At 36.0% G+C, this 16,611-nt stretch overlaps 1 protein-coding gene across 3 annotated transcripts in view; it reads left to right on the top strand.

The window, feature by feature from the left end:
• Window positions 1–16: 16 nt before the first annotated feature.
• Window positions 17–16,611, top strand: part of atp10d (ATPase phospholipid transporting 10D) — a 59,544-nt gene continuing 42,949 nt past the window's right edge. For 2 of the 3 annotated variants that reach the window (XR_012388674.1, XM_005156574.6), the window contains exons 1-3: window positions 17–223; window positions 3,308–3,650; window positions 3,746–3,940. Coding sequence is in view for 2 of the 3 variants with exons in the window: in XM_005156574.6 (XP_005156631.2) it covers window positions 3,361–3,650; window positions 3,746–3,940 (485 nt within the window). In the remaining variant the exon portion in view is untranslated. 3 annotated transcript variants of the gene reach the window in all.

Consider the following 16,611-nt stretch of genomic DNA (forward strand, 5'->3'; position numbering starts at 1 on the left):
ATGTTTGGTGGGTGGTGGTAGGTGACTGTCAGTGGCTGCCGCCCGCGCGGTTCTTGTACGGTCGTCAGATCAGATGTAACGTTAGCAAAAAGTTCTCCTTTTTAGGTCGCTGTAGGCCATTTATTTAATGTGACCAGTGTACCGTTAACCGGAAAGCTGATGCAGGATTAATGTACAGGAGCCTAACGTTTAGTTTGAAATGTGGCCACTCCATGAGACAACGGTGAGTTTACGGCTGTATTATTCCTAAATATGTACTGGCTGCTGCTGCTTTGCTTTCTGTCCAGGCATCTCATATAAAGTTATGATTGCAGCGGTTTTATGGCTTTACACTCCTTTGAACTTCGCTTGCTCTCTCGAGGTTAACGTCAGATTCACATCTATTGTGCACGTTAACGTTACCGGATGGAACTTTTATCTTCCAACAACTCAAGTTTTGAAGCATTACGATGTTTTAACAACGTCTTACAAGTAGCACGTGATAGGGTCGCGTTATTACACGTTTTCTTGACCCAAACCATTGAATATTTTGTTAACTATCTGTTTAAAATTAGACAGGTTCCATTGTGACAACTGAACATCAAGGTTAGCCCAGATCAGGTGACAACACCCTCACGCTTTCAATTACTTACTGTAAATAAATGTAAAAATGTATAATACCTTTTTGTAGGCAAGACCCTAAGCTATGTGCATGTTCAGAAGCTGACACTAAAATAAACCTAGCCAGAGAAATGTTTTAGTAGAAAAATTCTGACTAGATATCTGCACAAGCTATATAGAGTTTTTTTTTTTTTTTTTTGATATTGCGTTTAATGCTGTAAAACTAAAGACATGGTAAAATTTAAAAACATGGTAAAATGGTAAAAACATGGTAAAACTTAGCTGGAAAGTGTTCACAATCTCTGTTTTATCTTAACCATGAGAGTATTTGGTGAAAACAAATCATAGTCAGTTATAAAGCCATTTTGGCATTTATCGCTAACAAATATGTTTGTGTCATGTGAACTAATTAATTATTTAGAAATAGAAAATATGTTTCAGTTATAAATAATAACACTTTAATTTAGTGTCCTTGTTACACATCTCACATAGTTTAGTAATAACTAGGGCTGCGTTTATAAACATACTTATATTGAATCATGATCAAATTTGTCAATAACAATATTAATGATCGGATTTTTTTTACCCTGTATTGTTTTTGAGTCAATCAAACAGCAGAAATGTGCAGAAATTGGAATCTGGTAGGGTTGTCACTATACCATTAGTGATCTTACGGTATACCAGCTGAAGTATCACAATAACAAGTAGTACTGTGATACTGTAATTCATAACTCAAATTATAAGTCAGAAATATAATATTTTATGTTATAATAGGCCTACTTGAATGTAATTCGTTATTCCCTTAAGGCTAAAAAGTATTATTTGCACCTGACCCCACTTCACCAAAAATTTATTTAGTCTTTTTGTTTATTTTGTAGACAACTGACCAACAAAAATACATTAAAATAAAGATACAAATTATACCAAATGAAATTTGTTACAAAAGAGCATTTTTCCAACAAAATTAGGCTACTGTATATGAAGTGGTCAAAAATTGTTTCAATGTTTCCTGTTGCTATTTTGTGTTTTTCATCTATTTTTTCAGTCTTATCAGGTAACAATCCAAAGTAATTAAAAATGTTGATTTATGAGTCTTTCTTTTAAAGTGATTGTTGTGGTCTATTGTTGCACAAACATGGGCACTTAGTGACTTTTCCACATGCAACATTATCTACGGTAGATAAACCATTAATCATAATACTGTTTACAAACTACAGTGGCACTACCAGTATTTTGTAGCCATAGGATTGCGATACTACCATAGTACCACATAGAATCTGGAAGTGTGTTGATATTTTGCCCACCAAAAATATATCGTCCGAAAATACATTATGCCGCTTAATGGACTCTTAATTTTTGTGGCTTCAGTTATTGTTGGGATGCACTTTTAAATCTGGAAGCATTAACAACTTACATTGAAATATACAGTTGAAGTCAGAATTATTAGCCCCCCCCTTTAAATATTTACTAAATGATGTTTAACAGAGCAAGCAAATTTTTACAGTATGTCTGATAATATTTTTTCTTCTGGAAAAAGTCTTATTTTTTTATTTTGGCTAGAATAAAAGCATTTTTTTTAAATTTTAGAAACCAGTTAAAGGTCAAAATTATTAGCCCCTTTAAGCTATATTTTTTTGATAGTCTACAGAACAAATCATCGGTAACTTGCCTAATTACCCTAACCTGCCTAGTTAACCTAATTAACCTAGTTAAGACTTTAAATGTCACTTTAAGCTGTATAAAAGTGTCTTATAAATGAGTTATCTTAGAAATGAGTTATTAAAACTATTATGTTTAGAAAATTGTGTTGAACAAATCTTCTCTCCGTTAAACAGAAATTGGGGGAAATATAAACAGGGGATCTAATAACTCAGGGGGGCTAAAAATTCTGACTTCAACTGTATATTGGTATCGTTCAATATGGAAAATAATTATTGAGATCGCATTATTGCCATATTGCCCTGCCCTAGTAGTAACAGTATATTATGCATAATTACATGCAGTAGCTTTTAACCAAGCCCTTATCCGAACCCTAACTATAATATTTATCAGTATTTATGCCAATGGCACAGTAAGTTATTGACACCACAATTTCTTAAATCAAAAATTAACTGTATGCGTTTGTGTAATATCACAATGTCTCAATGAATGTGTGTAATACCACAATGTCTCGATGAAATTCTTGTTCTGTATTTATTTTTAATATAAATCCTACACATTTATCTACTGTAAAGCATGCTGAATCTTGGTTAAAGCTTGTAATTAGCAAATAATGTAATAGTTACAGATTAAGCTAGAAAGGTCTTCAACTAAGGCTTGTTTACAAACCATATGTACAGTACTGTCTTCTATTCACTTTTTCTTTCATGCTTTTTCTTTTAGGTAGTCATTTTTGTTTGCTATACTTTTTTTGAGTGGTGACTTTGTTTCCTCAATTTCAGACCATATCCCTCTTTCAGTTCATGTCCAACCCAGCCGTTTCAGACAAGCTAAACCTCATGGTTTTTGTCCAGTGTGATATATAAGATTTCATTTATTTCAACTCCTTCCTCTTCCCTTGGCACAGGGAAGTAAGATGAACTTCTGCCTTCACTTTTTTATTGCAAGTTAAACCTGTTCAGCTGTTATTGTTTGTGTTGTTGTTTTTAAATGGAGAATTATCAGGTTGAATGCTCTTCAAATTTATAGTAATTTTCTGCCTGTTTAGGTCTGTTTGTAGTGCAGACGTGGACTACGCTATTTCGTCTTGCTGCTGTCCTCATGGAGCGGCTCCGCTGGGTTCAACACCGATGCCTGCAGCTGATATCCACAGACAGGCGGAGAGGCTGGTACTCTTCTCCTTCATCACTTCCTCCTAAGAGTAGCCAGGATGCTCAGGACCCTCAGGTTCAGCGGCTCAGTGGGAAGAGAAGGGTGGTGGTATCACGATGGGACACGCACCATTCAGAGTACCGCAGCTTTTCCAAAGGCTTCCAGAACAACAGCATCCGGACAACCAAATACACCCTCATCAGTTTCATCCCCATGAATCTGTTCCAGCAGTTTCACAGGTCAGATGTTGAGCTGAATACATCATTGTCTGAGTAATTTCATTGTGTGTTTTTGTGTGTGAGAGTTAATGACACATTTTGTTTTCTTGCAACAGAGCCGCAAATCTGTACTTCCTATTCCTGGTGCTGCTCAATTGGGTCCCAGCTGTTGAAGCATTTCAGAAGGAGATTACCATGATCCCCCTGGCAGTGGTGCTTACCGTTATTGCCTTTAAAGATGCCATGGAGGACTACAGACGATACCGCTATGACAAGAAAATAAACAACACGCTGACGCATGTCTACAGCGGGTCAGTATTTGTTCTTTCATGTTTATCTGGTGTGATCGGGTTATCTGCGGTTTTATAAATGCATGTTTCTGTTTCCATGTGGGGGTTTTCAGTGTAGAGTTTCTCAACTTCCTTTACTGCACTACACATAATACCTTTTTTTTTCTTTTTTTTCCCACCACAAGCCTTACTCATTTAAAAACAATCATTTTGGTTTAAATACTAGACCTGTGGCGATAAATCATTCTGTATCAATTTTTTTGATTTTCTGAATGCAAATCCATGGGATCAAACTCCTGCCAAATGAGCAATCACAAGTCCCTTTCACACATACAGACCTTTCCGGAAAATTGCCGGCAATTTTCCGGAAAGGTTGTATGTGTGAACAGGTCCATTTTGAAAATACCGGTAAATTCGTTCTGGCTATTTTCCGGAAGAGAAAAGTTGTAACATTACCGGCAATTTGCCGGAATGCTGCGCTGTGTGAACGCAGAAGGAAGATTGCCGTAATAAGCGCGTGCACGTTTAGAACGTGCTGACGTGAGACGCCTGCTTTAGCCAATCACAACAGTCAGACGCATTTACGTCCGCGCGGTTTGTGTGAATAAAAGCCTTTGAATATTTTTCCAGACACATTTAGCTGCTAGAAGTTAGTCAGATCACGTTTATATGTTATTCTTAATGCCAACTGTGTAAATAATCATCGATGAGATGCTTACGATAAGCCGTTGTTTGTTTACCTTCAAGCTTTGCGTGTGCCTGTGAAACAGCCTGTGAGCGTCTGCACACGCACATATTATGAACATCTCGACATGCGAAAGTGATCCTGCGAAAGTTGTTCACAATATTGATCATCCACAGAGTTTGTAATGTAGTCAAATGTTTACAAATACAAGCGCAGCCGTTTAAAGCTCATTTGTGGTGAATGATGTCAGAATTTACCGGTATTTTGGAATGGATGTGTGAATGCTCTTTTCCGGAAAATTTCCGTAACGTCCTCGTCTGTGTGAACAGCGCTTTTTTGAATATACCGGTAAAGTCGTTCTGGAAATTTTCCAGATATTTACCGGTATCACTGTGTGAAAGGGGCTACTGACAGGTGTCTATTTTATCTGAAACTCCTGGAAACAAATGCATCCCTGCCTGCCACACTGAACAGCCACAAGTTGCATTGGAGTAACGTCCAATCCCCATTCATCTGATTGGCTAAAGGAGCAACTGTTAGGCCCAATTCTATTTTTGTACCCCTACCTCTTCCCCTTGCACTTAGTCCTTGAAAGTGAGTGTGAAAGGGAAGGGTTTCAAAATTTACCCCTGAGAAATGGGACACCATTACAACACGTGCACATGTCATCATATGTCATCGTGAGCTTTTGCTTTAAACTTTCTTTTTGGTATTTATCTTCAGGAAATCACTGAAGGCATATTATGTTATCATAATGATCTAATGTGGCAATAAGATCGTAACTGTACTGTGCATTTGCACCCTGGCCATTTTCATCTAAACACTCGAAAACAGCCTTAACATTATAGCAATCACTGTAAACAGCTCATTCCCAGCCATCAGACTTTTCTGACAGGGTGTTCAAGTGTCAGAATATTGTGGGACTACTATATAAAGGGGTTATTATTATGGATTACAGCTAGCGAAATTTAGCGTTTTTTATTTTAGCTTTTTTTTTTTGGTTGTGAATGTATTAAAACCAATGCTAGTTTGTTTTAAAAATTTGTGATAATGACGCAAAATACTAATTTGTGCTTCTCCTTACTTTTGTCTGTTTCCATGCTGCCCTTAGATGGTGTATTTTGGGAAATTTTCATACCCCTTGGTTTTAAGTGTGGTACTTAAAAATCTCAGTTTTAAAGAGTATCTAGCCCTTCCATTTAGCCCTACGCCATCAAGCTAAGTAGAATTGGGACACCCATACCTCTTCATCTGAAGGCACAAATCGAGGGGATTGGGACTTAATCTCAACGTGATTTAAATAAAGCTTGAATTGAATCTTTTGGAAACGCAATCTGAGAATGTAAGAATAAGAGTGAAGGGGAAAAGAGGGGGAAAAGTTTCTTATTCTGCATTTAGTTTTCGCTTTTGCGTATTAGAATTTTTCCTGCAATGTTTACTCTTATTATTTTTTGATCTGCGACCATGATACATCTGGCAGGATTTTAATCCTAAACGAATCTTTCAGGAATAAATTCTAGCTTATGCAGATGGCGCTCTTAATTAGATTTTAACTGTACTCTAAAACTCTCAAAAAAAAGAGCATCTCTGAAATCAAATGTGTCATAAGTTGTCAAATTTGCTGTAAACTTAAATACAGCTCTTAATAAGGACTCTTGGAATTCACTTAAACCCTTTCTAACTTTATTAATTATTATTTTAGGTTTAGGTGATATGTATAAGGAATGGAAGGCAAGCAGAATATGCAAGCATAAAGCCCTGTCTGGCGGTATAAACTGAAACAAACTGATTACTGTCATGCAATCGAATCAGATCGATTCAAATTTGGTTCAAGAAAGAATTTGAATGCATTTGGAAAATCTCAGATTTAGTGCAGAATAATTTCTTGAATGTATTTAACAGCTCTACTAAATGTCATGTGGGAGAAGCTTGTGTTCTTCTAATCAAGGACAGATTAAGAACTGAGAGGCTCATAGACTGATGCGCAGTGTTTGTTAATTCCAGTGAATACATTGTGTTTTTCTTATTGCGCAATGCTTTTATGACTATACTATTTATAGTTCGGCAAAGTTTACAAGCTTGTAGAAACACTCTGCCATCAGTAAGGTATTTTTCATTTTGTTACTTTGATCACAGTTCACTCTATTCAAACTCAAGCGCAGCTGTTGTTTTTTTTATCAAATAAATTTTCATGGTTAAAACCATGTGGGTAACAGCCCATGTGATCCATAGTTAATCCATGCTGTTTTTTTGAGCCTCTGGCTTTAATTAAAATGGAATGGCTTCAGCTTTATTTGCGTCTTGTGACAGTGGCATTTTAGAGTGGTGATATAATTAGAGAAAACATCTTCATCTTTTTAGAGAAGTTAGAGTTAGAGGAACTCAGTGGACTATGAAAACCTACTGTAACTTTCAGCCCAAATTTCTTCACTATCTTTTATTGAAGCTGAGCTGAAAAAAATGGTTCATTGTGTAATCCAGAAACCCATGACATGATCGCTCACATGCACATCTGTGATGTTTATTGTATTTTTTAGAAACATGACCTACAGAGTAATGGTTAGCCAGTAAAGGACAATAGAGGATACATTTTTCTATTTCTAAACAACAAAACAGAAACATTTATGAACTTAGTGTTTCTCTGGCATAGTGTTGCACCTGTAGACTAGACCAGTCTGCTTGTCCTTCAGAAGAAATACGAAATCTTTTTGTCCTCTAATTTGGGCTTAATTACTAAAATTAGGTTGGGCTTAATTACTTAAACACTAAACCAGCCTCTATGAAGAAGCATCACAACTGTAACTGGAAACTCAAGATGCCTGCTGCTAGTTCAGTTAGTTAGATTTGATGAGACCGAGCAATCAGGCACCTAACCCTTATGTTTAGATCCTACAAGAGAGCCTTGTTGAATAATTACTAGCTGCAGTGTATCTTTGTCCATTTTATCCACAAGACTGAAGGTTAACTTATTATCATTTTAACTTTCTGAAGGGTTATACCAAGTGCCAAACACTTTTACCTGATAGTCAAAGCAGTAGTATTCCATTAAGAATGTATTGATTTAAGTCAGGGGTCCCCAAACTTTTCAGTTCCTGTACACAAATCCAGTGATTTGTGACCCCCAATATCCTCTGAGGTGGTTATAAAGATATAAACATTACTCTATATCGGAAAATGGAAAACAGAAGAATTTCCCGGCAAGCATATTTTTGTGTTTAAAATATGTCAAGAAACCATTTAAACATGGTTGTCTTGGCTAAAATTCGGGCTGTCAGTGAGATTCTAATACACGTCTAACAAATATACTGATTAGACACTTCACATTGTAGTAATTTAGTCCTGTTTATTCGATGAGTAGCCTACATTTTTTTGGTCTATTGATAAATGTATATAAGGCCAAATTTGTCCTTGTTTTAGCAAAGACATCTTTGTTTAGATGCTATTAGATGTCTTTTAAATTCAAAATTGCTTGGTGGCATAGAAAAAAAATGAGAAGAGTCTTTTGTCACTGTTTTATTATGAAGTGTCCTAATCCCCTCAGTAGTTTTACCCCATAAGAGCTTTTAAAGGATGAAAGGTGTATTGCAGGGCTGTCCAAACTTGTTCCTTGAGGACCATTGTTTTCCAGAATTTAGCTCCTCTAAATTTAGCTCTAAATTTAACACTGGAAAACCAACTAATCATGGTCTTCAGACTCACTGGAAACTTTTAGGAAATCATGATTAAGCTAAAGCTCAACTAAATTAGCTATGACTCTAAGGGCTCTATTTTGACGGTCCATTCGCAAAACGGAAAGCGCAGGGCGCAAACGCTTTCAGGGCATGTCATAAATTATATTTGCTAATTTAAGGACGGGAAAATCCACTTTGCGCCGAGGCGCATGGTCTAATAGGGTTGAGTTTATTTTCCTAATAAGTTATAGGTGTGTTTTGAGAATAAACCAATCAGAGTCTCATCTCCCATTCCCTTTAAGAGCCATCTGCGTCGTGCCATAAGCACATTTGCTATTTACAGGACGTAAATTAAGCGGAAGTGGAAAAACTGGGCATTTCACTAGCAACAGTTAACAGTTTGTTTGTTTTTTTTAACAGAAAACAGTTAAACAGAGCATCTAAAGCGCAAGAATGAGAGATAATAGATCTACTTTCACTTTCGCTCTTGGATAGGGAAATCTTTATATCCTAAAACACATGCTGTGCCCCATATGGTCTAAACCCTGCAGGTGGGCAAATCTAAGCTTATTTTTAATTAATCAAATATAAATATGGATATAATAAATAATACTGCTAATAATAATAACATTATACAAAAGCAAATTGTTATGAATAAACTGAAAAAGCCTCCCGAGATGAAGAAGGCAAAAAAACAGTGGTTTTTCATATTTATGTAGGCTAGAAAATAATATGTTTTGTAATATTTTAATCCTTTAGATGTATATCCTATATACAGTTGAAGTCAGAATTATTAGCCCCCTTTTGATTTTTTTTTTCTCTTTTAAATATTTCCCAAATTATTTTTAACAGAGCAAGGAAATTTTCACTGTATGTCTGATAATATTTTTTCTTCTAGAGAAAGTCTTATTTATTTTATTTCAGCTACAATGAAAGCAGTTATTAATTTTTCAAAAAACATTTTTGGGACAAAATTATTAGCCCCTTTAAGCTATTTATTTTTTTCGATAATCTACAGAACAAACCATCATTATACAATAACTTGCCTAATTACCCTAACCTGCCTAGTTCACCTTATTAACTTAGTTAAGCCTTTAAATGTCACTTTAAGCTGCATAGAAGGGTCTTGAAAAATATGTAGTAAAATATTATTTACTGTCATCATGGCAAAGATAAAATAAATCAGTTATTAGAAATGAGTAATTAAAACTATTATGCTTAGAAATGTGCTGAAACAATCTTCCCTGTTAAACAGAAATTAGGGAAAAAAATAAACAGGGGCCCTAATAATTCAGGGGGGCTAATAATTCTGACTTCAACTGTATATTCTTATTATATCCTATATATATAGGTCTATTCTTAATATTTAAATTTTTTCATATGTAAAGATATTTGCGTATAGCTCTACATGTTGTGTGTAGGCTATTAAGCAGTGTGTAAGCGAGGCGCAACTCTACGCTGGAGTTTAGACCAGGTTTGTTTTGGTCTAATGAAAAATCTATTATAGTTTCTCAAAATAGCAATGCGCCAGCAGTGCGCCTCAGAACGCCTTCCTTTTCAGACCAGAACGCCTATGGGCGCACATATGAGCGCAAATGCATTTGCTATTTAAAGACTCAAGAGCGTGGCGCAAAGCCTCAAAACGACTCTTGCGCCTAGCTGAAACTAGCAAACAAGTATTGCATCGCGCCTTGCACCACATTTCGCCGGGTGTATGATAGGGCCCTAAAACATTTGAAGAATCATGTCAGTAGTGTGCATCCTTCATACTGAAGGGCTGATTAAGTCACCAGTTTTAAGCACTTTGGAGAACGACTCTTCAGAAAGGCGGACATGAGTGTTCTATTTCTGAAGTGGTCTTCTGATGAGGATTTATTCTGTTTGGAGCTCAGCACATGAGGCTTCTTGACTTAATTATTGCCTTGCTTTCATCACATTTTTTTTTACTTCACACTGGTTCTCTTAGCTTCCTGACAGGCTCCAGTGCTAATTTGACATACTTGCTCATCAGACCAGCGATGATATGTTATCAGCTGACATCTGTTATGTGTCAAAACTTGTCTTATAAGTAGTCAACATATAGAACATCCAATTATTATTGTCTTAATTAAGTGTTTTCTATTGACACAGATTCACTAACAAAGCACTGCCCTTCCCTGACAAGGAGCACATTTCCAATAACATTGCATAATTTCCATATTATTCAAAACTTCCTTGTATGATTTTGAGGACTTTAACTGTTAGAATTAATGATTCTCTTTTGCTCCTATTGTTTCCCCTACGACATTTATTTTGCACTTGACTTGTTGAAGAATTACTAGCTGCAGTGTGCCTTTGTCTATTATGTCCTCAAGACTGTGGGTTAACCCATTTATCATTTTAACTTTCTAAAGGGTTATACCAAGTGCCAAACACTTCTAACTTACAGTCAAAGTAGTAGCATTCCATTAAGAAAGTATGGGTTTAAATCAGGGGTTTCCAAACTTTTCAGCCCACGACACCCAAAATTACAATGCCAATGTCTCTTGACCCCCAATATCCTCTGAGGTGATTATAAATATATAAACCTTGTTTTAGCCAAGACATCTGGGAAGAGCCTTATGTCACTGTTTGATTATGAAATGTCCTAATCCCTTCAATAATTTTACCCTAAAGAGAAAGAGCTTTGAATGGATGAAGGGTGTATTGCAAGAATGCCACTTGAAGACCATCCTCCATGTTCAGTTGTGGCCTGTATTTATTTTTAATGTATGTGAGTGCCGTAAAGGTGTGAGAAAGTTTAACTTGGTGCCATAAAAATAATGTGCTGTGTCTTTAATGTAACGTAAACACCACAGGGGCCACAAAAATGGAAAGGCTGGTGGCTATTTATTCGCATGTTGTTGTTTTTTAATTTAACTAGTAACTACTTTTTTACTTCTGGAGGTTATGGGTAAAATATGGTAATTCTAATAATTTAATAAAATGAATTTTGGAAATCACCAAGCGACCACCATTTGATGAGACTGAGACAGCAGGCACCTAACCCTTATGGTTAGTTCTTACAAAAGGTAAAAAAGACAGAAGAGCTGTCCCGGCAAGCTTGTTTTTGTGTTTAAATATAAAATAGCCATCCAAACATTTCTTAGCTTAAATTAGGCTGTCAGGGAAAATCTAGCAATATTCATCAAATACAGAGATTAGACAGGCTTCACACTTGTAGTAATTTATCCCTGTCTATTTATTGACTAGTCTACACTTTTTGGACTATTAATAAATATCTATTAGGCTTTCATGGACAGCCGAATTTATCCTTGTTTTAGCCAAGACAACTGAGAAGAGCCTTATGTCACTGTTTGATTATGAAATGTCCTAATCCCTTCAATAATTTTACCCTAAAGAGTAAGAGCTTTGAATGGATGAAGGGTGTATTGCAAGAACGCCACTTGGAGACCATCCTTCATGTTCAGTTGTGGCCTGTATTTATTTTTAATGTATGTAAGTGCCGTAAAGGTGTGAGAAACTTTAACCTTGTGCCATAAAATCAAAACATGGTAATTGTAATAATTTAATAAAATGAATTTTGGAAATCACCAAGCAACCACCTCTCCAATCCCCCCGACCACTGGTTTAAGTTACTATTTGCGAATGAGCTAACGTTTGCTCATGTAGATCTACTATTCTGCACAGTAGGGTAAGGGTTAGTGTCTTCAACCTCACTAGAAACACTAGAAGTCTGTTGGAACAAATTATCCAAAATGTTGACTTTACAGAAGCTGGATTGGATTGTACTCTTCTACCGTCTTCCATGTAAAGACATTTCTGTGTCTGGAACAGTGCTTTGGTATTTTTTTTAATGAGCTCTAGTGTCTTGATGTGAAACTTCAAACGCAGTTGTGAAAGTCTGTGAAGTCATACTTAAGCCCCTCCCATCCCCTAACAAGTAAGCATTTCTTGTAAAAAGACCTCTGACATTGGACATATTGCTTCCCTTCTGTCTCTGTTTGACTTAGGCCACTGTAAAATACTAAAATATCTCATATCTCACATAGCTACAACATGCAATAAAAGCAGCCTTGATAAAGTAATGCATTCAATTTTATGGTAATAATAATAATAACAATATCAACCTGGGCTTCAAAAGTCCAGAGATCCTCAAATTATAGGTACAGCTTGCATTTTCCATCCGAGATAAACGTCACACTACAAACTGGTCATTTATTTACTAGCTCCTGGATTTCTCGGTCTGAAAGCTGCCTCTGACTCATAAAAGTCTCAGTTTAGTTTGTTTATGATGCTTGGGAGTGTTTCCTGGATAAGGAGCGGCCAATCTGTATGTTATAGATCATTACAGGTTTCTCAGCCACACTCACACACACACACATACACATACACATACACTAGAGTTGAGACAAAGGTTTTTAAGAGCATAACACTTCTCAGGTGTCACATCTTGGCTTGGACTGAATCAAAAACATGAATTTAACTAGTGATGGTGAGACCTGTTGGACATGATTGGGATTGAGAAACTGCCAGAATTGGCTGGACCATTTTTAAAGACAGTGTCTTTGGAGCGGAAAAGTCCAGCTGCCATGATTCAATCAGTGGACGGAGATCAAGGAGGTACAGCTAAAGATCTGACCAAAAGCAGAAGGGTTATCTTGCCAAGTTGGACTGAAGACGAACAGCTAAGGGAATTACAGCAGTCATACAGCAAGAATAAAGTCCGGACGACCAAATACACCTTCCTGTCGTTCATCCCTAAGAATCTTTTCGAGCAACTCCATCGTTTTGCCAATGTATACTTCGTCTTCTTGAGCGCGTTGAACTTTGTGCCTATTGTGAATGCATTCCAGCCGGAGATCTCGATCATTCCTATTATTTTTGTGATGTCTATTACTGCTATCAAAGACCTCTGGGAGGACCAGCGTCGGAGGAAGTCTGACCAACAGGTCAATAACCGCTTTTGCGATGTGTATGACAGGTAAAACAATTGAGAATATAGATGTAACAAACACAACCTGTAGCTGCTTACATCAGTTTGGGCTTTAACCATGTGCTGTAAGTGAATCATGGCAGTGCATATATGCATCTAGTGGTTATACAGTATGTAGATTTTTGTTTTGAGCACCATATTAAGCTGTGCCTGAGGTATTTTTCTTTTGAGTTTCTTGATCCCGACGTGGGTTTGTTTCTCAAATCAGTGTTGAAACAAGTCTTAAAAGAAGTGTGGCTCTGTAACTTCATAGATTGTGTCAAATGAAAGAAATGTTGGCTTCAAATATAGACATTTGGATTTGCATGTTAAAGATGGACATTTGGATTTGCATTGCTTGAAATTGTGTGGCCTAAAGCATAGCTGTTGGGCTCAGGCTACCTCGCGTGTGTCTTTTCTTCCAACCCGTATCTCGGGCTGTAACCCACACACGTCATCTTTTTATTAATGTATGCTCTGGTTAATGGTTAACTTGAAGTACAGTTATTATTGAACTCTGTTTGCCTATTATAATTGAAGAAAAATCTCTTAATCAGAGGTCTGATCTTTGGATATTTTGTGTGTGATATAGTGAACAATAGCACATTGTTCGGTTTGATTGATTTGTAATGTGTACTTGTAGAAAAGTGAGTATTTGTTCAGAATTACATTGACATACCAAAACGATACTTGGGTGTAAATTTAAGATGTATGCATTTGAGTTGCATTCAGTTTCTATCCGTTTGGATTAGGCATGTGCCGGTATAAGATTCTGACGGTATGATAATATTGCATAAAAACATCACAGTTTCACGGTATCACAGTATTGTGGTTACTGCTCTAAAATACATTCTTTTTAAATGTCTGGGTAAACAATATATTTTATTTTTTGAAAAAAATCTAGAATATTTTGGAGTAGTAAACATGTCAGGCTAAAAAATTCAAATGAATCATGAATCAATTTATAACGGCATCTTTTGATTTTTTGATTTATTTTTTTTCTGCTGGAGATGCTGCTGTCCTAAAAAAACAAACCAGAAATGTAAATAAAAATATTACACATACCTTAGGTAAGGGGTTGGCGATATGGAAAAAATATCATATCACAATTTTTTCTGGGGAAATCACAATTCACGATTTTTCTCCCGATTCTCTTTCAAGTTGTTTTTTTAAGACTATTTTGCAAATTACAAAGGTACAATACAACCAAACTAATGTCCCCATATAAAAATATACTCTTACCATGTATGTTTAAGAATATTTTAATCAGGGCTCTGAACCAGTTCAAGGAATAGAAGTGAAAAACAGAAACTATTGACATTTTGCAGAAACAGAAACAAAAAAAAAGAAAACAATATTAACTTTAACTGTTCTGAACAGAAACGTTTACAGTTAACGGGTAATAACATTACTTCATCCTTCTCTTTATTATATATATTTTGCAGACAAAAACTAGAAACGATATTACAGAAAATTTTGACGGTTTTAAAACCTTGACTTTTCCAAACTGCGGTATACTTTAAAAAATGTTATCGTCCCATGCCTAGTTTGGATTGGACAGTTTAAAATGTACAATAGCCAATCAAGGGTGACATGATGATGTTGGCTCATAGCAAGAAGGTGGCTGGTTCGAGCCTTGATGTTCTCCCTGTGTTTGCGTGGGTTTTCTCCAGCTGCTCCGTTTTCCCCCACAAGTCCAAAGACATGTGCTATAGGTGAATTGGGTAATTTAAATTCTTCATAGTCTATGTGTGTATGTCCTGGTTATTTGGTTGGGGATTGAGCGTTTGGCTAATGACCCACCTCAAAAAAAAATCTGATGTTATGAAACAGCAATTTGGTGCTGATAAATATCAGCTTAGATATAAACAACCATGAGAGTAAGTAAGTAATTGTCAATCAAATGTAAAAACCTTAGCTAAAACATTAAATTTGGCCCATCAGTAAAAATGTAATCAACATCTAGTCCCAAAATAGACTAGTCATCAAATAGACAAGTTAAACTGGCTTCACAGGTGTCATTCCTGTCTATTTTTGGATTATTGGTAGGTGTCTATAAGATATTCAATGACAGCCCAAATTTAGCCTCGTTTTAGCCAAGATGCCTGTGTTTGGACGGCTATTAGAATGTCTTTTAAATTGCTTGGTGGGAAACTACCACATTTAATGTGCATTTTTGCCATATTAATCAATAAATGAAACCAATATGATTTCAGTACTTGATCAAATCATATTTTAAGAAGCATTTATTCAAACAGTCCACAATAAACTTTAGTATAAATCTTGTTCATTTGTAAAAACAATTGCATATAATCAATACAAAAATGATAAACATTGCTAAATTATGGCTAGCAACAAGCAATATGTAAATGTGTAAGTAATAATATGTAAATATATGAGTTTGTAACGTTGGATTTATTAATGGAACACAGAAATGAATCTGGCATTTAAAATGTCTGGCGTTTCAGTTTACCGATTTATTGGACATCTTACCTGTTTAATTTAAACAACAATAAAAACAATCATTTTAGTTTATGTTAAAACTGTGGTGCAAAGTGACAAAAATGGTACTGTATGTGCAAATATCAACGCCGATGCTTTTGCTGTACACAAAATAGCCTGAATAGTTTTGGGTCTGTCGCATGTTGCTACTATAGACAGCAAAGAGTGTGAACTTTCATATGTGCTTGTGTGTTTGTGTGTGTGTTTATATTTTGCTTTCCTGCTTTAATGTCCCGGCAAATATTATACCACAATGTTGAATTATCTGACATCTGGCTGTAACTAAGCCGTTAACGTGGCTCCGTTTTAAAAGGCTCCCGTGTGATTGTCTTGCCGCAGGGGGTCATATTAGTTTTACTGTTATGGAGCTGTTGCTATGGGTGACAATGAAGCGCAGCGTTTGCTTGATTACTATGGCAGTCAAGCCCATGTGTTCAGTTCAGTAGGCATAATGCTGTAATATTAGAATTTCTATGGGTTTCATGCTTAAGTCGCACATCAATGCACAGAAACAAAGCGTTACTGGAAATGCATAAATGTTTTTGTCAAGTGTGATGCTACTGGTATACCTCGAACACTTTTTGTTTTGTTTCACAATGGTTCTGCAAACAGCCAGTTATATCACTGGCAAGACCGGTTTTCAGTGGCATCAATAATGTGAGGGCTGTTTTTAATAATAATAGAATAGTTTTTAGGGATTTGTATTGAATTGGTTAGACATGCAGTCAAACATCAAATAATTCAAACTGCATTTGTTGGTCCTGGCACATTTTCTAATGTTTTTTTTATGCTCCATGCAGATTTTGTAGAATAATATTTAGCCAATCGTTATCCCAAAATAAACCCTTCTGAGCCTTTATATAACTTCTTCTTTTTGGTG

This window comes from Danio rerio, chromosome 13 (genome assembly GCF_049306965.1).
Source record: "Danio rerio strain Tuebingen ecotype United States chromosome 13, GRCz12tu, whole genome shotgun sequence".
In the NCBI taxonomy this organism is placed as follows: Eukaryota; Metazoa; Chordata; class Actinopteri; order Cypriniformes; family Danionidae; genus Danio; species Danio rerio.